The 23,569-nt window shown below is 46.3% G+C and overlaps 1 protein-coding gene across 3 annotated transcripts in view; it reads left to right on the forward strand.

Annotated features, from left to right (window-relative positions):
• Nucleotides 1–23,569, forward strand: part of slc44a2 (solute carrier family 44 member 2) — a 114,220-nt gene that overhangs the window by 20,840 nt on the left and 69,811 nt on the right. The window contains exon 1 of one of the 3 annotated variants that reach the window (XM_039772525.1): nt 16,225–16,552. The exons of the other annotated variants lie outside the window; for them this stretch is intronic. Coding sequence (XP_039628459.1) covers nt 16,516–16,552 — 37 coding nt within the window. The 5' untranslated portion in view covers nt 16,225–16,515. Of the gene's footprint in view, nt 1–16,224; nt 16,553–23,569 lie in introns of those variants that run through there. 3 annotated transcript variants of the gene reach the window in all.

Consider the following 23,569-nt stretch of genomic DNA (forward strand, 5'->3'; position numbering starts at 1 on the left):
TTGAACTGCCTTTCCTGAGGTTTCTTCCATTTTTTCCCCACAAGGTGTAATTTTTCCACAGCCCTTGGAACACAAACTCAGTGGCCACTTCAGTTTCCTGTGCGCTGTGCTCTGAACGTGCCCACCATGTGCCATCTTGTCCACTCACCTTTCCCCGCGTCAGACTGGAGCTCTCTGTCCACTTCATACGCTGGCAGCTTTGCTCCTCTCAGGCACTCCTTGATGTTGGCTGCCGAGTTTTGTATCCCAAGATGTGTGGCGCCTTGCGGGCTTTGTGCTTAGGACATTTCTGTACTTCTGCCAGACAAGTTTCATTCAAAAAGAGCTTTTATTGTTTGGTAAATTTGTTCTCTTTGATTACATTAATTGCAGTTTCCGTGACTGTTCAGATATAGTAAAACAATACATTTTGTCTGATGTCAAGTTTAAAAAAGACCCCAATAATTGTCCTAATATAAATTACGTGAGTAGGACTTCATTTTACAACTTTTAGGTCTATACTGTATATATTCTGTTACTGTACTGTCCAAAAGATTTAAATGTAATAATTATTAATAATAATAAATATTTAGAAATAATAAAGTTGCATTTATAGAGCGCCTTTCACAAACCCGAGGTCACTGTTGTGGACGTTAGGGGTCGTCCAGGACACACGCTCAAAACACCAAGAATCATTTCTTTAATATTCTCTTGCAAAAATGTGCACAAAGCACCGCACACTCCACAATTCTCCAATAAATCAATAATCAGAATAATAATAAACAAGGGTGGCACGGTGGTGCAGTGGTAACGCTGTGGTCTGGGTTCTGGGTTCGCTTCCCAGGTCCTCCCTGCGTGGAGTTTGCATGCTCTCCCCGTGTCTGCGTGGGTTTCCTCCCACAGTCCAAAGACATGCCAGCTAGGTGGATTGGCGATTCTAAATTGTCCCTAGTGTGTGCTTGGTGTGTGTGTGTGTGTCCTTCGGTGGACTGGCACCCTGCCCGGGGTTTGTTTCCTGCCTTGTGCCCTGTGTTGGCTGGGATTGGCTCCAGCAGACCCCCGTGACCCTGTGTTCGGATTCAGCGGGTTAGAAAATGGATGGATAACAACCAATCCGCCACTCCCAGCAGCTCCATTCCTCTACCACCCAACTCCGGTTCAATCTGCTGGGTTTTCCACAGTCCTTTTAAAGTCCATGACCCGGAAGTACTCCTTCTCCGGGTCAAACTCCACATCGTCCTTTCCCAAGTGTCCCGGAAGTACTGCAGGCTTCCGTTCTCGTGAGTCCGAAATACTTCCGGGTTGGCATAACAATAATAGTCCCCAGGTTCTTGGTGAGCTCCCCCTGGAGGCACCCATGGCACCCAACAGGGCTGAAGAAACGGACTCCATGTCCCATGCTGCCCTGCAGGAATCCGGTGAACCATTTCTGTCCAGGGGACCTGCCATCTAGCGTCCCGGGGGATGTAGTGCCCTGAAAAGGCTATTTTTTCACTTTCTTTTAGTTGAGGGACAGCCCGGCCAGAATGAAACGCCGGCCATCCATCACACTTTACATATAGAAGGAGGAAAAAAAATGAACGAATGAATTAATGATCCATAATTCTGCGTATACGTATCGTCCACCCCTACATCCACTCTGCTCCATTGGCAACTTGCTGAAAGTGGCCATTTGCACGTTTTCGCCCCTTTACTTTGAATTGAGCAGAACTTACATACTAAACTGTTTACCCCGCTGTCCACCAGCTACAACGATGAGCTTGTTTTCTACTCCCTTGTCTACTGCTCTAAATTTGGTCAGGATTTAGCTAAGCGTCTCTTACCATTTTGCTTTGGAATTCTTGAGTCTGCTTACGGCAGCCATTTTGGAGTCTCTGTATTAAGGAGTTAGACTGGCACCATCTCCGGGGCAGGTTCTCGGCCTGTGCTTTATGTTGTTAGTTTGTGAACGGAAGCAGGAAATGCTGGCTTAGAAAACAGAGAAATGGAAATATCCGAAAGCTGAGAAATGTCTCGTTGTGAGATCCGAATTTGGTACATGAAAGTTCAGTTTGACATCTTTAATTCTGTCTTTGTTTCCAAGTTTAAGAACAGCTTCATCTGGCATCATGACACCTTCTCTGTTGCCAAAGGCAGACAAACATTGAGGAAAATGTAAATACCTGCTGTAATGCTGTAATGTAAATGTTGATTTTAGCTGGCCCACATTCAAAAATGCCATTCGGAGGCAAGCTGGCAATAGACTGGATTGTTCTGTCTTCTTACAGAGTGGGATGAATTATTCAGCATATGTCTGGTTGACAATGGTTACAAATAAAATTAAACAAAGACATGTGCCTTATGGGTGACATGCTGGCACTGTGGTTAGAGCTGCTGTGTCATGGACCTGGCATCCTGGGTTCATCCATCTGTTGCCTGATTGCCGTCTGTTTGGAGTTTACACGTTCTCTCTGTGCGGTTGAGTTATCCTGCCACATCCCAAAAAAGACGTGGGTGATAGGCTCATTGGAGGTCCTAACTTGGCACTGTTAGAGTGGATATGTGCATTAATGGGCACTGCGGTGGGCGAGCATCCCATCCATAGCTGCTTCCTGCTTTGTGCTTGATGCTGCTGATACAGGCGCCATGACTCCAACTTAAAAGTACGAGCGTTAGACTTTGTTATCTTATATTTGCATTTGTCTGTAGTCTTCCCATTTTTGAAGAAGTTGAAATTGCACGTAGTTTTCACATTTCTGTAATGTAAGCCATGGATAGTGCAGTAAACCAGCTAAGGTCACACATTTAATTTGTGTGAAACATGCGTATATAGATATTTAGGAAAGGAGCTGATAGATAGATAGATAGATAGATAGATAGATAGATAGATAGATAGATAGATAGATAGATAGATAGATAGATAGATAGATAGATAGAAGGCACTATATGATAGAGATAGATAGATAGATAGATAGATAGATAGATAGATAGATAGAAGGCACTATATGATAGAGATAGATAGATAGATAGATAGATAGATAGATAGATAGATAGAAGGCACTATATGATAGAGATAGATAGATAGATAGATAGATAGATAGATAGATAGATAGATAGAAGGCACTATATGATAGAGATAGATAGATAGATAGGCCGGGATGTCTCATTTAATCTTGTATTGGCAGGAATAGACAAAGCGACCTTGGTACAGCACTACAGCGTCTCTTGTATTGCATGGAAACATCAGAGGCTTCAAAAGCGCTGTCTGTTCTCTCCATTGTCTGTTTGTCGTTCAGCAGGGCCCTAATGAGTTGTGCCACATGTATTCCTCCCAGCCAGTTGTGGCCGAGCCAGAGGCGAGATGGAAGTGGCACCACACTTTTTCCATTCCATAGAGGGAAAGATAAAGCAAATCAATAACTGTTCCACTCCCCTACCATCCCCATGTAAGAGGCTGGCGTCCTTTATGAATGCCGATGAAAAGGAGAATGTGTTAGTAACAGTGCCACCTATCGACTCTTCAGTCCTGAAGGTTCCCCTTAGGCCCATGTGCTTGACTTTTTCTCTCTTTCTGTATATATATATATATATATATATATATATATATATATATATATTGTCACAAAGCTGAGACATACTCAAAAGAAGTTTTGGGGCAGCCACCCGTATATTTTGGTATCCTGGCTGCAAAGTCGTTTTTTATCACAACAACAGCACTGATGTGCATACAAACGAGTCCAAGACAAGACTGAGGGTAAAGGGAAAAGGGCAGGCTTTTAAAGGGGAAGACAGGAAGTGAGGTCATGGGAATCGGGGACGTGTTCGTCACTCATTGGATCAGGCCCGGACGTGACATCAGGGGGGCCGGTTAGTTCTGTCTCCATTGGTTCGGTCCCGGAAGTGATGTCACGAGAGCCAGGTGGAGTCTCCCAGGGATGGTCTATAGGGAAGTGAAAAAAAGAGTCAGTGCACTCTGCCACAGCCCGGCCTGTCTCAAAACTGCCGTCACTCAAGCCCTTTAGCTGCCTCCCATGCGCGTGTGTGACAAATATATATATATATATATATATATATATATATATATGTGTGTGTGTGTGTGTGTGTGTGTGTTTATAGATACTGTATAATTATACACATAGACCCACACATACACGTACAGCCACAGGCATACTGCTTGATGTGTTTTTCCTAACTATTGTTCTGTTCATTTCTTACTTGTTTTTTATTATTCACCAGGTATTTATTTCTATTCTCCTGTGTACTTTGTGTTTTGTGTGTTTTGTGGGTAGAACTGTAAGAGGCAGACCACCCTAACCTCAAGGTCCTCCCACAGCCTGTATGTAGCACGAGGCTAGAGAGCAAATCCGTCAGCAGTTCATTTACGTTTGAGGAGTGGACATCATTGAGCGTATTTTTTGCTTACAATTCCAGATTTTTTTGCTTTTGTTTTGTGGTTTACGTGAAGAACTTCCCTGGACTTGTTTATGGGTCTTTTAGAAGCCTCACACCACTTTACTTCTAGCAATATGAGGTCCAACCAAAGGGTTTCACTATACTGCATGTATTGTCAAAGAATGATCAACACTACATTAAGCCTGGGGGTCTCCGTACTGTACATTACCCTGCTCAGTTATGCTTAGCTAGAGCACAAAATACAATTGAGATGAGAGAATTGGTCCTGGAGAAACAAGTTTAAGTTGCTTCTGAGGAACACGATCCTTCACTGAGTGAACACTATCTTCCGGGCTTGTATTGTCATCCCAGGGAGAATGTCGGGGCATCCACACTGGCACCAAAGGTGACGTCAGGCATCTTCTCAGGTATTGTTCTCCTCTCTGTAGGCAAGAAAGAAGAAGTGGTTACTGTCCCTTTCTCTAATCTGAGCCTTGAAGGTGCTGCCTTAGTGTTTGTGTACACCTACACACCTACACACCTACACACACACACACACACACACACACACACACATATGTATTGTGAAGCCCAGGGCACGTACAGCCGCCCTAACCCTGACACAGACAGGCAGGACACAGCACACATTTTATTATCACTGTTGTCTTCCACAGCACACAAGACGCAGAGCCCAACACAGTCCCTACTGCCACCAGTCCTTCTGCCTTTACTCCTCCTCAGGCTTTGTCCTCTTCCTCTCAGCTGTGGCCATCAACTTCTGGTGACCGGCCTCTTTTTATAGGGCACCCGGAAGGACTCCAGGTGCCCAACAAGCTTCTTCCAGCAGCATTTCCGGGTGTGAAAGTGATGCCAAATAGAGCCCCGCAAATGTCCATGCGCCCCCTGGTGTTGGCCACAGGCCCCAGCAGGGTTGAGCTTCTATGCTTCTATGCCCCACTGGAAACCAAGATGGCTGCCCTTTGTCAGCCCGGGGGAGAAACAGTCTTGAAAATACTCTCTCCCCTGGTCCTTCCATAATCAGGGCCCTGGTTTTCCACCACAATATACACACACATATATATGTATGTATGTATGTGCGTGTTGTGAACTTGAAACCCAGACACAGACAGACATGGACACCAAATGTCTCAAGACAGATGCGTTTATTCTCCCTCTTAGGTTCTACACACAACGCAGTGCCTCAGTCACCACCATACAGAGTTCTCTTCGACTTCTTCTTCTTCATCTTCTCTTTGTTCTGCCTCCTCCACTCCACTCCTCTAAGCGTTGTCCACCTCCTCCCGACTCAAGCTCCCGAAAGGAGTGAGGCGGCCTCCTTTATACTGCACCCAGAAGGGCTCCAGGTGTCTCCTGACTGACATCCGGCAGGCACTTACGGGCATGATGGAAGTGCTTCATGCCCGGACTCTATGGATACCTGCCGGGTTGAGCTTCCAAGCTCCAATGTAAACCAGGGGGGCTGCCCTCTCGTGTCCTGGGGGAGGTACTGCTGGTCATTTGTCGCTTTACCTGGTCTTCTCTTTAAAAGGGCGTCTCGGCCGGGCAAGATCCCTAGCCATCTATCACAGTATATATGTATGTATATATATATATATATATATATATAGTGGAAGTTGACCCGGACACAGACAGGCAGACACGTTCATGTCACCCACAAACACGTTTATTTACAATATATTTACAACAATTGGTCACTCAGACCCAGTCCAATGTCCATAAAGTGCACAAACCCCAAACACAGTCCTGGCCAGAATGCCTTTTCAGGCCGCCTCCACACTCTCTTCTTGCCTCGTCCTGCTTCCACCCGACTCCAGCCTCAAATGAATGGAGACGGCCCCTTTTATATGGTTCCGGGATGAGCACCAGGTGTTCCCGGCATGCCTCCTCTGGCCACGCCCCAGCGTGGCGGAAGTGCCGGCTGTCCTCCCGGCTGCTCTCCCGGCGCCGTCATAAATCTTCCCCCCAGCAGGAAGTGCTGGGGTAACAGGTCCCCAAGGCATTGGGGCGCCTCCTGGCAGTGACCACGGGCCCCTACAGGGTGGAGCTTCCATGCCCTGTACCCGTGGCCCCCAAAGCAACCCGGAAGGCAACCCCCACGTGATCCAGGGTGGGCACAGACCCACATCCGGTCCCTCATGACGCCGGGTCATGGCCCCTGGCATCCCTGACAATATATATATATATATAAATATATAGCAGAAATGTTGCAAATATAAAGATTTATTGTACACAAAAATAAATCTATTGGAAAAATGAAGATCAAATACAGTGTGCAAAAATCAACAGAACTGAAAATCCTGACGCCTCTCCGGCTCGTCCTATGCAGATTCTTGAGCCGTGCCTATCTGATGGGGTGGCTTGCCCACTTGCCCGTGACAAAAAGTAAAGCACTTCCTTTCACCTCCTGACTCGCCCTTCCTTCTTCTTCCTTCCCACCAGTTAGTCCTTTTCTCCTGCCCACCTCTTGTTTGCGACCAGAAGAGGTTTTTAGCCCCAGTTAGGTACCATGTATGGAGGGTCAGCCCCCCCCCAAGGTACCATCAGCCTTCTTATTCCGTTGTCTTACTTGTTCGTCTGCTTGTTTTTCATGTCTGTGGTGTGGTGTGATGGGAATGGTGGGAAGGAGAAGGTCTCCGCTGGACAGTAATGGCATGTTGTGTCAAATGTGAAAAACAACGCAAGGCAAAGTATTGATGTCATAAAGAAAACACATTCCAATAATATTTTCCACATTTGGAATTTGTGATGCCTGCTAAATGCAGATATTTAGTATTATTTAATCTTTAATAGTGATATACACGATGTTAGCTATGCCAGATGACTTAACTGAATGGTATAAATGGAGCAAATGGTGATGGCGGCTGAGGCTCAAACATTCCTGAATTTGGACTTCCCGTCCCTCCTGTTTTTCTTGTGGCCTATTGTCTCCTTCAGAAGTATTCCCTTTAATTCCCAGGTGATACTATTGGGTTACTTGCCTCATATCGTTATCTTGCAACTGTTTCCAGGAGCTTCCGCCTTTTCAGCGTAGCTTGTTTTACATTAGCCGGCCTTGATTTGCAAGAGCCTGTCGGGATGGACAACGCCTTGCCTCGTATCACACCCACGGGCTTTGTAACCTCATACTATAATGACAGGCCAGTGGAGGCGGATTGCTGTAAATTACAGGTCTCTGCGTGTAGGGAGGCTGCCGGAGGTTGTGGAAGTCAGGCTGAGAAATAAGAAAGAAAGAAAGAAAGGAAGAGAGCGATAATACCCGTAGTAAATTCAAACAAATCAGAGACTGACACAACTTTTTACAATCCTCTCGTCTAAATATTATGGAAAAACGTAAAAACAGTACTATAGGAGAAAAAATCGACCTGCCCACCCAAGATGCCACATTCCGAGAGAAGCGAGTAGACTTTTGCATAAGAGGGAAGATCTCCTCAATCGTGAAGGGGCTGCCGCTGCCTTTTACTCGTTGTATCTGTTTATTACAACGCCATATATTGTCTATTGTGTTGTGAGATGTGTTGGCCAGTGAAACAACTTTTAAAATGTAATTTAGGTGTGAGATAGTGAAGCTGGGAAGGGGACCTGAGATCCTTCTACCGTTTATTTATTTAAAGTTTGTTCATTACTGAGAGCATCAGGGAGACAGTGCCAAGGGGGAGGCGAGTGGGACAAAGGAAGGGTTCGGGACGTATTTGGACCCCACCACTTTCGGCCCCCTTTATTGTGTTGTAGATTTTATTTTAACCCTGCTGTGTGGTACCCTGGGGTCTCTGTGACCCCACTCCTCTTTGACCCTTTTTTTTTTTTTAAACTATCACAATTAGTGACCTCACCTTTCACCTATTTTTTCGTAAGGCCTTCCTAACAATGTGACATACGTTTGCTAGTTTTTGTGTCTTTCGGTTTATTTTTTATTTATGTTTATTTGCGTTTTGCGGTCAAATGGACCCCATAGTACCTTCCATGTGATAATATACTGTTGGTATTTTTCTCTTATTTCGATAAGTTTGTGTGAGAAGAGCACAGCAAATGGTGGAGCAACCAATGCCAGCCGTAAACGTTAGGCCTACACTGATGGAAAAGAATCAGAAACTCACACATGGCGTGTTGTGTAATATTATTTGGATTTTGTAACACATTTTCGGTATCTGCAGGCTACTTGAAAGTTCCTAAGACAAATACGCCTCTGTTTTTCGATATTTGAGTACAAACGTTCGTTATATAAGAAAAAAAAAAATGAAAAACTCAAAGTGTAATTACATTTTAACAACTTTAAAAATAAAAAAATATATGACCAGTGTGCTTATTGGTATGTTTTTTTTATTATGAAGAAATGATTTTCAAATCTTTATAACCCTTTTATTTATTTATTTATTTTTGGATGGAAGGCATCGTCATTTTTGTTCGTCCCGTTATTTGTGCATGCGACGTGGCAGACGTGTCACGTGACTTTGATTGTCGCATCTCTGACAGAACTGGAAGTTATAGAATAAATATGGCGGCGGAGGGTGACACAGTGGCATGGTGGCCTCGCAGTAAGGAGACTGGGGTTCGTGTCCCTGGTGTTCCCTGTGTGGAGTCTGAATGTTCTCCCCATGTCCTCCGCACTCAGTTCACCCTTGTGTGTGTGTGTGTGTGTGTGTGTGTGTGTTCAATCTGTGATGGGCTGTCTGCGAATCCTTCCTCCCTCATGCCCAGTGATCGCTGGGTTAAGCTCCAGGTACCCGGTAACACTGCCCGGGATAAAAACATTAGGAAGAGGAATGGATGGATGGTTGTGGCCGTAGCTCCATCGCACATTGTCCTAACTACCAGAGCTCTTTATTGGTAGTTAATTATTTGAGCGGGCAGGTTTCATTTTGGTTTCCCGAACTTCTTTTCATCCTTTGACTACACACTCCGCTTTTCTTCTCGTGCTTTGTTTGCTTGATCCTTCGTTTCCCTTTTGGTGTTGACCTGGCCCGTCTCAAACTAAAATTCCTTGTCCCACGTTTTCTTCTTCTTCTCACTATACTCCTCGGAGACATCGCGTCACATGACAGTTGTCAAGGTGGCATTGTGTTGCATGGTAGAATTTCACCCTCCTTTGCTGCTGATCAGCTGCTGAGGTTGGAGTGTCAAACTTTAGGAAGCACGTCGGCTGCTCGGGCCCCCCCCAGATACCGCTGCCTGCCCACCCTGTAAAGCCGCCTTTGTCTTTGTCAGAGTCGTGTCAAGTGAGTCGAGGTAGTGAGCAGCGGCTGTGTTTACAGTAAGGAGATGTCATCTGAGCCTGGCATGAGGTCACCGTGGCTCCTTTAATCACAGATCCTGCCAGCCTCCCTCTTGGTGTCTCTCTCATTCCTTAATGACAGGGCAGCGCTGGCAGCATAACGGGTGCTGACCCCTCTCAGTGGACTGGCCCAACTCCTGGAAGAGTCCTGGTGGCTCCAAACTGCTCCCAATTTCCCACTTTGCTCCTGAGAACATTTTAGGTCAGGTCAGCTTGGTGGGAATGCACGGGTACAGCGTGTTGCCACACCCACCACACGAGGAAACAGCTCGGGATCCTGGTTGGCAACCCCCCTAGGCAGACTCACCCCCCCAGAAATGACCCTCTATCTGCCGCAGCCAGGTGTTATGTGGATTACCCCTTGGCCTGGTCCAACCGATCCTTCAAGTGGATCACCCTCAGGTAATCAATCGCACTACATGGCCATAGTGCCGCAACTGACGCTCCCTCACAGTGCAGGTCATGTGCCTCATTCGGGGCTCTGTGAGCAACACAAAGTCAAACCAGCGGCACCCAAGGACCCTCTGAAGAGACACAAATGAAGGAGTCCAGTCTTTGTTTCAGGTCACTGGATAGCGTCCACGTCTCACAACCACTCCAGAAGATCGCTTTAGAGGTTTAGAAATGCTTTGACCCCCTCTGCCCTGATCTTTGCCTCACCACAGGTGGTGGTCTACTGAGACTTCCTTGGACTTTATGGTTTTTTGTCTTGCCATGCAGTGGGAATTGTGGGACCTTCCATACGCAGATACGCACGTGTGCCTTTCTAACTGTTGTCCAGTTAATTGAGTTTCGCTCAGGTGAACTCCGGTCAACTCCTAGGAACATCTCAAGGAGACCTCAAGGAAACAGGAGAGACACAGCAAAGGGTCTGAGAACTCCTAGCAATGAGAGATCTCAGGTTTGGAATTTGAATACATTTTCAAACCTTTCTGACGTGTTTTCACTTTGTCAGTCTAGGCTGTTGAGTGTCGACTGATAAAAATGCCCAATTCATCTTTTTAAAATGAAACTCGGTAAAGTGTGCCGGAGGTGAAGGGTCTGAATGCTCTATGAGCCGCCCGTATGGCGTTAGTGAGAGGAGCCCAGCACTGTGGCTTTCGGCAGTCCCTTTCATTTAGAGACACAGCTGTTCATTTTAGCTCAGGAGGGGAAACCGAGAGCAGGCCAGAGGTCCCGCGCTGCTCAGCTATTGCTGCTCATTGGCAGAGGAACGTCAGGGCAATTCACATCTGCTTGTGTCAGTCAGAGAGAGAGAAAGACCGGCTGGAACGGTGCCCAGTGTGCGCCAGTAATGACAAGGCAGGCGCTTCCACCGGGGCCATTAGAAGAAGGCCAGGCTCATACTGCTGACCTCGGGTTACTTGTTGGAGCCCCGAACTGTGGGGTTGGTGATGTCAGGATGTGATGGCAGCCATTCAAGTGGAAACGAGCATCAGCCTGCCAAAGCACGAGACCCTGTCCAGCAAATCAGCAAGACGGCCTTCTGCTGGAGTCCTGGGTTCAAATCCGTGTGCGGTGTGGACATGCTCACAATGTTCATCTATCTGTCTATCTATCATATAGTGCTCTCTATCTATCTATCTATCTATCTGTTATATAGTGCCTTTCATATTGATCTATCTATCTATCTATCATATAGTGCCTTTCACTTCTATCTATCTATCTATCTATTATATAGTGCCTTTCATATTGATCTATCTATCTATCTATCTATCATATAGTGCTCTCTATCTATCTATCTATCTATCAATCATCCTGCCTACTATACCAAAATTATCAAATTAGATCAAATCAAAATTTATTTATAAAGCACAATTTTAAAACACAATAAGTGTAAACCAATGTGCTGTACAATAAAATCAAAAAATATCAGTAATAAATCAGTTAACAAACAAAGTACAAAAATTACATAAATGCTAAAACAAATAAGTTAAAAGAACTGATTAGAAGATAAACAATTTACAGAAAAACAATGGATATTAAAAAAAAATATCATTCTTATCTGTTATCTTTATCTGCAGAGGAGGACAGAGAGAAAGTACTGTATAATCTGAGAGCTCCGGCGGATAATCACACTTATTCGGACCACTAAACAGTCTCCTAATTGCACGTTTGTGACACTATCTATCTTTTGTATAATGCCTTTCATATCTATTATATAGTGCCTTTCCATTCTATGGTATATAAATGCAAATAATAATTCTTATTATTATTATGTATCTTTCCTTTCTCTGTTTTCTTACCTGCTTATCAGAGGGCAGGATCGCGGTGGTTGTCAGAACCTAACCCAGCAAGCTCAGGGCACAAGGCAGGAACGTCTCCTGGACACACCAGTCACACGCACACTCATGCACCCTGGCCAACGTAGTGATGCCCATCAACCCTTCCTTCATGTCGTCGGACGGTGGGAGGAATCCCATGCAGACAGGGGGAGAACTCTATGCAAGGGAGAACCCAGGATATGAACCCCAGTCTCCTTACTGTGAGGCCCCCCTGCAGATCTGTAAGTTAGATTCTGTTGGCCTAAGGGCGGCACGGTGGCACAGTGGGTAGCACTGCTGCCTCACAGTTAGGAGACCCTTAAGGGTTCGCTTCCCGGGTCCTCCCTGCGTGGAGTCTGCATGTTCTCCCCGTGTCTGCGTGGGTTTCCTCCCACAGTCCAAAGACATGCAGGTTGAGTGCATTGGCGATCCTAAATTGTCCCTAGCGTGTGTTTGTGTGCCCTGCCCGGGGTTTGTTTCCTGCCTTGTGCCCTGTGTTGGCTGGGATTGGCTCCAGCAGACCCCCGTGACCCTGTAGTTAGGATATAGCGGGTTGGACAATCGGTGGATGAAGTTGGCCCAATGAGAGCGAGTGTGCTCTGTGACGGACTGGCGTCCCATCCATAACACCGTGGACTTCAGAGCAGAAGGGTGCTGCTTCAGCTGTGCCTTGTGATTCCCTGTATGACCCTGAGCAAATCGCTTGACTGTTAAAAACACAGCTGTGAATGGTTGTTAAAAGTCCTGGATCAGGATACAGGTGTTAGCCTGACTTATAATAATAATTTTGGTTTAGGTCAGGCAGTGTGGAAGTAATCAATATGTTGTCATTAGGAGGCCTTGTGTTGGAAATGGACAGCAGTCTTGTCTCTTACTTACAATTTGTGCAAATCCACTCCGTCTGCTGGTTTCCATTTCTTGGATCCCTGGATCTGCTTTTCGGCAGGCCTCTCCTTGGCACCAGCCTCTGGCATTTGGACAAAACCAAAATTGATTTTTTTTTTTTTCATTTTTTTGCTTTTTTCCCCAATGCCAGGATTCAAAAATGGAAATATTGTGCAGTCGGCACTCCCTCTCTGCTTTGGCTTCTTTAAAAGGGAAATTGCTGGCATTTTAGAAGCACATCAGCACTCCGTGCACCCAAGAAAGTGGCACAGCTTAGAGAGGAGCCACTGGTGGGGTATAACGTGCTTTGGCGTGTTAATTTACAGTGTGAGGCACCATACAGAAGTGAGGTTGTATAGAAGAGGGGGCACACCGGCGGTGGGACGTGTGCTTTGTAAAGCTTGAGGGTGACAAACCCCTGTGCCCACAGGTGGGGAGACTGCGAGTGGCACAGAGGGTACAGCGTGTCACACTAGCCTATAATGTCAGCTTATTCCCTAAATACGGAGTCTAAACTGAGTGACTTCACATCTCATTTTTTTTTGTTTGGCTGCCATTGAAAGAAAAGAAAAAAAAACAAAAAAGCAAACCAGAGGGCCGAGTCCTTAAAAAACAAAACCACACACATGGCAATTAAAGGGGGTGGAAGTCAATTAACAGCAGAAACTGGGCACTGATTGAGAAAAGGGTGGCAAGGAAAACCTGCAGCCACTCTGGCCCTCCAGGACTGGAGCTGAACACCCCCTGAAGTAGGCGAGAAAGAAAAGCAGTAAGCAGGGATGTTGAACTCGGGGCCTGGTGGGCCGCAGCGGCTGCAGGTTTTCATTCTCACCCTTTGCTCAATCGGTGCCCAGTTTTCACTGCTAACTCACTCCTTTTCCCTTCATTTTAATAGCCCTGTTTTTTAAGGATTCAGTCCTCTGAATTGATTCGTTTCTTCATTAAATGGCAGCCAAACAGAAATGAGACGTGAAACGAGCCGACAGACGACCAGCTAAACTGGGGCTTCAAACTCCAACCAGTTTCACTCCAACCAATCTCTTAATGTGAAGCCGATTCGCGTTATTTAATTCCATGACTTGATACGTTCCCAGAACTGTTGATTTTCTGTTTTTTTTTTTTCTGAGACCTGAACAGATCAGCCGTCCTGAGACCGTCACCGCTCTTTATTTTTACCTATTGTGCGATGGGCACCGGTGAGCTGGTCACGTGGCGACTCGTTTTGTTTGGCTGCTCATTAAGGAACAAGACTGAGACAGGGGTGTCGAACTCCAGTCCGGGAGGGCCGCAGTGGCTGTAGGTTTTCATTCTAGCCATCTTCTTAAGTTTGTGCCGCTAATTAACTTCTTTTGTCTCATTTTTAATAAACTCAGGCCCCTTTGTTGTCTCTTATTACTTAATTAGCAGCCAAACAATAATGAGACACAAAACGAGCCGCCCCATGAGCAGCTCACCTGTGCCCATCACACAATATCTGAAAATAAAGAAAGGTGAAGGCCTCAGTATGTTTGATCTCTCAGCTCACCAAGACATTGTGAGCATGTTGTCATTCCAACAGGTGGTGCTTCAGAAACATTTGCAGTAAGAAAATTCATTACTACAAAGGTTTGTGCTGCGCCATCTGTTGGAGCAACCGAGACATAGCAACCAAACAGACGCACAGACTCTTGTCCTCTTGTTACGGTACATAAGACATTAAGAAGTATTTGTGTTTCTGCTACAGCTTTAAATACTTAACTCTGGGTGTCCCCTGTGTGGACTTTGCATGGTTTTGCCGTGTCCGCATCGATTTCTTTTACTCAATGCATTACTACAAATCTTTGTGAGGCACCATCTGTTGGAATGACAAATGCAATGACTATGTCTCTGATATATGCCATTTGGTATGGGGTTTGTTAAAGCAGTGTTACTGTTTGTGATGCGCCATCTGTTAGAACAGGGGTGCTCAACTCCAGTCCTGGAGGGCCGCAGTGGCTGCAGGTTTTCATTCTAACCCTTTTCTTAATTAGTGATCTGTTTTTGCTGCTAATTAACTTCTTTTGAATTCATTTTAGTTAACTTTGTTTTTAGGAAATGTTCCTCTGAATTTCTTCATTTCTTTCCTTAAATGGCACCCAAACAGAAATGAAATGTGAAATTAGGGAGCCGACAGAAGACCACCTAAGTCAGGGCCTCAAACTCCAACCAGCTGCTTAATGAGGCGCCGAGTCTTGTTGTTAATTAAACTCGCTCTTTAATTCCGTGGCTTGTTGTTGCTGTCGCTGTGCCATAGCAGACAGTTCTAAAATTGTGGGTTTTCTCTTTTCTAAGAGCAGATCAGCATTCCTGAGACCTTCACCTTTCTTTATTTTCAGATATTGTGTGATGGACACCAGTTGTTTTTGGCTCATTTGGGATCTCTTTATTGTTTGGCTGCTAAATAAGGAAAAAGAAACACTTAAGGGGTCCGAGTCTTCAATAGCAAGTCAGTTAAAATGAATTCAAAAGAAGTTAATTAGGAGCAAAAGCAGGTCACTTATTAAGAAAAGGGTTAGAATGAAAACCTGCAGCCACTGCGGCCCACCAGGACCGGAGTTAGGGACCCCTGTGTTAGAATGACAGGCGTCTGCATGTTGTTGCCGTGTCCGTCTGCATTTCCTCCGAGTGCTGCATAAAGAAAAGTGAAGGTTGATCTCTCAGCTCACCAAAACGTTGTGAGGGTCTTCTTTAGAAAAAAAACAGAAAAATCAACAGTTTTGGAAGAATGAGAGCAGCAACAAGCCGTGGAATTAAATAACGAGTTTAATTAACAGCAAGAATTGAAAGAAATAAAATGATTGGAGTGAAATTGAAATCCCGGTTTAGCTGCTCACCTGTCGGCTCGTTTCACGTCTCATTTCTGATTGGCTGCCATTTAATGGAGAAACAAATCAATTCAGAGGGCTGAATCCTTAAAAACAGGGAAATGAAGGGAAAAAAGAAGTTAATTAGCAGTGAAAACTGGAAAAAGCTGAGAATGAAAACCTGCAGCCGCTGTGGCCCACCAGGCCCGGAGTCTGACACCCCTGAACTAAGGGGTCTGACTCAAGTTAATTAAAGCTAAGACAAAAGAAGTTAATTAGCAGCAAAAACCTGGTCACTAATTAAGAAAAGGGTTAGAATGAAAACCTGCAGCCACTGCAGCCCTCCAGGACTTGAGTTGGGGACCCCTGCAATACAGGCAAAAATAAATAAATAAGAATTCAATGCAAATTAAAACAAAAAAGAAAAATCATTAAATACCGAATGTGGGCGGGGAGACAGAGAGCACCTGGCAGGACACGGCGTGTAAACGAGGTGACGTCAGTCAGGGTTGGAGTTCAATTGAGACAAGCAGCACAGCAGCGAGCGTGGAAGACCCTAAGAGGGGAAGGGGGGGGCGGTTAAAGCAGATGGGCGTGAAAAGGCAGAAGGGGGTGTGGAGGGAGAGGCCCACATAAAAGCCCTCCCTCGTCTGCCTTCCTAATCCCCAGAGGGCGTCTCCTCCGAAGTTATCAGCGCAGGGAGGCTGCGGCTATCAGGGCTCCCACTCCAGTCCAGTCAAACTGGTTCCCTTACAGCTGCAAAACAGGAAGAGGAAGTGAGGTGTGCCAGGCGGTCTGTAAGTGTGTGTGTGTGTGTGTGTGTGTGTGTTTATGTGCGTGTGAGAGGGAGTGACGGACGGAGAAACTCCGAGCAGACAGCTGGGCAGCCCAACTCTGAGAAAGCATGAGGGAGGACGACGAGAACTACTATGGCAAACATGGTGAGTGAGGAGTGGAGCTGCCATGGGGGATCTGGCACCGGGGGTGGCTGCGTGTGTCTGGGCAGAAAGAGGCAACTGGGAGGTGGGCAGGCTAATTTTAAACTGCAGGGAGGAGGAGGAGGGCATGGAACCTACAAGTCGGGCACTGCAGCAATTAACCAAGGGGTAAACATTTAGCATTGTAGTGCTCCACATTTTAGACCATTTATTTCTTTATAAGATGTGATTGTTTTATTGTGCACTTTATGCTTCAAGCTGCTTATTTTAACAATTTAAATTTCCACTTGGGGTGCAAAGTGCTGGCCCTTTACATACTTCTGTATCCTACCAAGTTATATAGTGCCTTATTGGTTCATCATGTGACCATTTCTGGAAATGGACAGCTCAGGACCCCCAGCAAAGAAATTTTGGGGTGCCAACCGGGTTGTTCCCATTTTATCGTCCGGAATCGAACCGAACTACCGCCCGATAGGCGTGCGTCCCTTCAAAAATGAATGCAGGGAGGCGGTCGGAATGACGCCTCCTTTTGGGACCGCCTGGCTGGACCGGAAGGGGCAGGGCGAAATGGCTTCTTGGCACGGCGGTGGGAGAGGCGATGACGGAGTTGGCAGTGGCGCCCCCTCTCGTCCGAGCAGGCTCACTTGTGACAATCCTATTAAGATGAAATGAAAAGAGCAATGATTTTGGTAGTCGCGGTTTGAAAGTTTAGTTCTGATGTTCAAACTCCAGCCTGTCGCACCCCGTGGCTGTTGGCTCGTCTGTCATTTGTCATGATGGCACTCCTGAACTGCACTTTATTATGCCCGTGTAGCTGTCCTTGTGGTGAGAGGAGCCACATCAAGTACAAATTACCCTTTCCTTTTAATTGGCTGCGTTTTAAGAAGTGCCCGTACCGAGGGTCCATTTTCTTAACCCGCTTATCCAGCATTGGGTCACAGGCTGGCAATCATCAGGTGTGAGGCAGGGGCAACACCTGTAGAGGGCGCCTGTCTGTCACACCGTGAACACACACACACACATAGGGCCACCTAAATGACGCCAGCTCACCTAAAGCTCCTGTCCCGTTACTGGCATGTCGTGATGAAGGCTCCACTCCAAATTCATGGCTCGTGCTTGTTTTGTGTTCATTTTTTCCTTTGCGCCCTCCGCCACCATAATCTCTCGTCTATGAGGGGAGGAACGAAAGCTTTAGATTTGTCAAAAATGTCGATTTCCGATGATTTAGGGTTTCTGATAAGTGTCCGTTTTTTGAGGACGGTCTGGAGCTAAAAACGACTTGACAGAAAAACGGCAGACTCGAAACTGAAGCCTGTCAGGAGGTGATGACGTGCCAATTACGTTTTGAGCCAAATTGTGCAGGAGGAAGAGGCCTCCAAACACCGGAATTCTGCAATGAATGAATTCTGCTGTCGTAAAGACCTATTTGATAATCGGAAAGATCAGCATCCGCTCGCGAAAGAATCGCTGACTGAAATGTTCTAGAACAGTTCAGGTCACTTGGATCCCGAGGCGCAAAGTGTACCGACGCTCGTGTCTGAATTCATGTGAGTCGCTCTTTATTTTAGGCTTTGTCTCTGCCGATGAGCGCTCCTTGTTCTGTGGGTGGCGCCACCTGCCAACCCCTGCCCTTTAAAGCCGGGGGGTCTCCCACCGTTCCTGGCGGCTCTTTGTGAATGCGCTCAGGAGTCGGGTGAGTTGCTTGTGAGTTTTGGCTGTGCTTGTGCCTTTGGTATACGCTCTGTGTGTTTGACTTCATCTCTGGATTACTTTATTTGCGGTGGTCTGCCTTTGTGTTTTTTGTGGGCAATTCCTTTTTGCTCCTTGTGTTCGTTACCGAAGAGCAAACTTGTTTTCTGAAGATTCGGTGCTAGCTGTTATTTCTAGTGATATCCCCCTCTAGTAGGCTTTTTTTTTTTTTTACTTGTGTGCTTTAGGACCTCCAAGATCACAACAATTACAGTGGTGTGAAAAACTATTTGCCCCCTTCCTGATTTCTTATTCTTTTGCATGTTTGTCACACAAAATGATTCTGATCATCAAACACATTTAACCATTAGTCAAATATAACACAAGTAAACACAAAATGCAGTTTTTAAATGATGGTTTTTATTATTTAGGAGAAAAAAAATCCAAACCTACATGGCCCTGTGTGAAAAAGTAATTGCCCCCTGAACCTAATAACTGGTTGGGCCACCCTTAGCAGCAATAACTGCAATCAAGCGTTTGCGATAACTTGCAATGAGTCTTTTACAGCGCTCTGGAGGAATTTTGGCCCACTCATCTTTGCAGAATTGTTGTAATTCAGCTTTATTTGAGGGTTTTCTAGCATGAACCGCCTTTTTAAGGTCATGCCATAGCATCTCAATTGGATTCAGGTCAGGACTTTGACTAGGCCACTCCAAAGTCTTCATTTTGTTTTTCTTCAGCTATTCAGAGGTGGATTTGCTGGTGTGTTTTGGGTCATTGTCCTGTGGCAGCACCCAAGATCGCTTCAGCTTGAGTTGACGAACAGATGGCCGGACATTCTCCTTTAGGATTTTTTGGTAGACAGTAGAATTCATGGTTCCATCTATCACAGCAAGCCTTCCAGGTCCTGAAGCAGCAAAACAACCCCAGACCATCACACTACCACCACCATATTTTACTGTTGGTATGATGTTCTTTTTCTGAAATGCGTGTTCCTTTTACGCCAGATGTAACGGGACATTTGCCTTCCTAAAAGTTCAACTTTTGTCTCATCAGTCCACAAGGTATTTTCCCAAAAGTCTTGGCAATCATTGAGATGTTTCTTAGCAAAACTGAGACGAGCCCTAATGTTCTTTTTGCTTAACAGTGGTTTGCGTCTTGGAAATCTGCCATGCAGGCCGTTTTTGCCCAGTCTCTTTCTTATGGTGGAGTCGTGAACACTGACCTTAATTGAGGCCTGCAGTTCTTTAGACGTTGTCCTGGGGTCTTTTGTGACCTCTCGGATGAGTCGTCTCAGCGCTCTTGGGGTAATTTTGGTCGGCCGGCCACTCCTGGGAAGGTTCACCACTGTTCCATGTTTTTGCCATTTGTGGATAATGGCTCTCACTGTGGTTCGCTGGAGTCCCAAAGCTTTAGAAATGGCTTTATAACCTTTACCAGACTGATAGATCTCAATGACTTCTGTTCTCATTTGTTCCTGAATTTCTTTGGATCTTGGCATGATGTCTAGCTTTTGAGGTGCTTTTGGTCTACTTCTCTGTGTCAGGCAGCTCCTATTTAAGTGATTTCTTGATTGAAACAGGTGTGGCAGTAATCAGGCCTGGGGGTGGCTACGGAAATTGAACTCAGGTGTGATACACCACAGTTAGGTGATTTTTGAACAAGGGGGCAATTACTTTTTCACACAGGGCCATGTAGGTTTGGATTTTTTTCTCTCTAAATAATAAAAACCATCATTTAAAAACTGCATTTTGTGTTTACTTGTGTTATATTTGACTAATGGTTAAATGTGTTTGATGATCAGAAACATTTTGTGTGACAAACCTGCAAAAGAATAAGAAATCAGGAAGGGGGCAAATAGTTTTTCACACCACTGTATGACGTCTAGTTGTAGGCTCTTGCTGATCTCATTGCCTGACCGTGTCCATTTACGTAATTGAAGGTTGCTGGGCACATCACATTTATTGACTGTGCACTGACTTTTCAGCGCAGTCGTTTTAGTGACAACAGTGTGCTGTCTGTCTTATGGCGCCGATTCTGTCTGAAGAGTTCACAGGTATGGCGAGTTCAGCCGCGGTCGGCGCCCCTTTCTTTTCTTTGTACTATTAGGTTGTAACGCGTAAAACACAAGATGGCAGACCGAAGAAGTCTAAAACCGCTGCGTTTGCTTATTCCTCATCACTGCATTCATTGGTTGGCGCTTTGGGGTCACAGAGCTCCCCCCCCCCAAACTAAAAACCAAATCAAACCTACCTGTCTGAGGGGCGAGCTGCAGACTAGCTGGACTTCAGTCACTGTGGGCGTCCAACTAGATGGCCGCCTCAGATTCGCTAACGTTGTGTTAAATGAAGGCGACAACTGAAAATTGTTTGTGGGTGGGTGACCAAGAGGCGGAGCCAAACTCCAAATCCATTGCCATGAACAATAAACGTAGCCAGGGAAGTCGACGCCCTTTTTGACTCATTTGAATGCACTCGGGTGGGCTTGAAAGTTTAGTGTTTTCTGATAGCTTTTGTTTTGCAACGTTTGACCTTTTCTGCCATTCCTGTGAATTGTTTTGGACTTTTGTCTTTTTCTAACTTTTTTTTTTCGCTCTCTTGTGATTATAATCGTTCTTTTTTTATATATATATATAAAAAATATTGTGATGGGGCACTATATAGCGCCCGACCCAGCACAGACTGACGTAGAGACACATGTAAAATCAACAGTCTTTTTATTTTTCTTCAGCCGTGGGGCACGTCTCCCCCGTGTCCCACAGGCCCAGCACAGTCCCAACAGCAACAACTCTTCACCTTGCACCACCACTCCTCTCCGGCAGCCTTGTTCTCCTCCGCCCGATTCTGGCCCTTTAGTGGTGGAGGCCGGCCCGTTTTATAGCCCACCCAGACGTGTTCCAGGTGCTTGACCGCCTGGTCCCAATTGCACCTCCGGGTGGGGCTGATGACTCGTCCAGCCATGGTGTTGAGTCTTGGCAGCACCCCCTAGCGGCCACACCATCTCCCAACCAGGCTGTGGAGAACTCCATGTCCCATGGAGCCACGCGGGAGACTGGGAAATGAACATCGGCCAGGGAGGCTGCCACCAAGCGTCCTGGGGGAGGTATTGAGCTGTCCATGGTGGCTCCCCCGGAACATTTGCAGCAGAGCTCGTCCAATAATATATATCGTGGACTTGTCAAGAGTTTTGATGGTTCTCCTTATTGTCCATTTTGACTTGGGCTTGCCATTCGGAATTGGAGACCTGTGTTTGTGGAAGGTCTCACCTTTCACTATTTTTGCAAAGCCAGAGTGTTGATAAGAAACAAACGCCGTGGACCCTGGTCTCCTGATCAAGCAGTGGCAGCACCAGCACTGCACTTCTGTGCCAGCCCTCATACCAGCGGTCCTGGTGTAAAATACAAATTGATCACTGAGCCCACCGCATTGTCATTTTCTTGATTGTTTGCCTGCACACCATAAAAAGAACTGCTTGATTCTCCATATGGATACACTAAAGTATCAGGACCCCCCACTCCCCCCTTTCCAAATCACTGAAGTCAGGTGTCCCAAACCCTTCCATGGTCACAGGTGTGTAACATCGAGCCCCTTGGCATGCAGACTGCTGGCTTCAACACATTTGTGACAGAGCGGGTCGCTCTTGGTGAATTCAAGTGTGGCACCGTGATAGGATGCCACCTGTGCAGTAAGTCCATTCATGACATGTCCTGGCTACTAAATACTCCCCGGTCAACTGTCAGTGGCCTTATAACAAAGAGGACGCAATTGGGAACAACAAAGTGGTAGGCCATGTCAAGTCACAGAGCAGGGACAGCACATGCTGAGGTGGGCAGAAGTTGCCAACTTTCTGAAGAGTCCATAGCTACAGACCTCCGAAAGCTCAAAAAGAGTGCGGCGTAGAGAGAGAGCTTCATGGAATGAATGGGTCTTCATGGCCGAGCAGCTCACGTCACCAAGTGCAGTGCGTCCGATGCAGCGGTGTAAAGCCCACCAGACCCAACTGGACTTGAGAGCAGTGCAGACGTGACGAATCACACAATCCGATGGACGAGTCCGGCCAGGAGAACGGGACTCGCCTGACGGCATTGTAAAGTTTGGTGGAGGGGGGGATTATGGTGTGGGGTTGGGCCCCTTAGTTCCAGTGAAAGGACCTCTTAATGCTTCAGCATACAAAGCCATTTTGGACAATTTCATGCTCCCAACTTTGTGGGGATGGCAACATGACCTGCACACACACACACACACACACACACACACACACCAGGGCACAAATCAAGGTCTATAAAGAAATGGAGGAACCCTGACCTCCACCTGATAGGACTGCGAGTGAGTGAGCCAGCCAGGCCTTCTCATCCACCCTCGGTGCCTGACCTCCCAGAGGGTCTCCTGGTCCAACATTCCCATCAACACACTCCGTCCTGCACCTCATGGAGAGCCTTCCCAGAAGCTGTTAGAGCTGTAAAGGGTGGGCCGACTCCATACTAATAGGAATGGGAGGTCATTAAAGTTCATGTGTGTGTAAAGGCAGGCGTCCCAATACTTTTGGCAGTGGAGTAGAGTCTGTCCTATCTGTTATATAGTGCCTTTCATGTCTGTTTGTCTTAAGAGAACTACTTCACAGATTTAGATAGGCTTTTTTTTTTGCTAGAATTTGCTTGAACATTCCGGTTGATTTTGCGACTTCTCTTATCGCACTAAACCTCACAGTTCGCCTGCGGCACCGATTTATTTGTGCAGATCTGAGGCCGAGGGGAGGGGAGGGGGACGTGTGATGTCAGGAGTGGGGAGCCGCGCAGGGCCCTCCTCCGTCACACGCCAGCCTCCATTTGAGTTGCTCTCCCTGTCGCCACGTGTTGGAGCGCACCTCGCTTCCGCTTAGCTAGCGCTACCTGTTTGTTCAGCAGACTTTATCATCTACAGACGGTTAAGGAGTAACGTCTGACGCTTTTGAGAGGGAGAGATCAGAGCTACGTGTGTTTTAGAGGGTAGTTGCTGATTGGCACAGATATCACGGTTGTAACTGTCCCGTCAGAGCTGAATGCCATCAGGTACAGTGCCAACGTTTGACATTAGAGCATAGCTACCTTCCACTTGGCCAGAATGACATTTTTCTTTTATTTTTATTGATTTTTAAAGTTTGTCCCGTTTCACTATTACACGGGCAGAGCCACGGGGGACGGCTAGTCGTTTATAAGCCTGAAGGCTGATCTCGGGTTCCAGCTTAGTATCAATAACCAGTGTCCCATACACCATTTAAAATTTAATGGGGGGCTGCCTGCCTGGTAATCTCAGTCACTCCCCACCCACCCTGTGACCCACAGTGGGGGAGTAA

This window comes from Polypterus senegalus, chromosome 12, assembly GCF_016835505.1.
Source record: "Polypterus senegalus isolate Bchr_013 chromosome 12, ASM1683550v1, whole genome shotgun sequence".
In the NCBI taxonomy this organism is placed as follows: Eukaryota; Metazoa; Chordata; class Cladistia; order Polypteriformes; family Polypteridae; genus Polypterus; species Polypterus senegalus.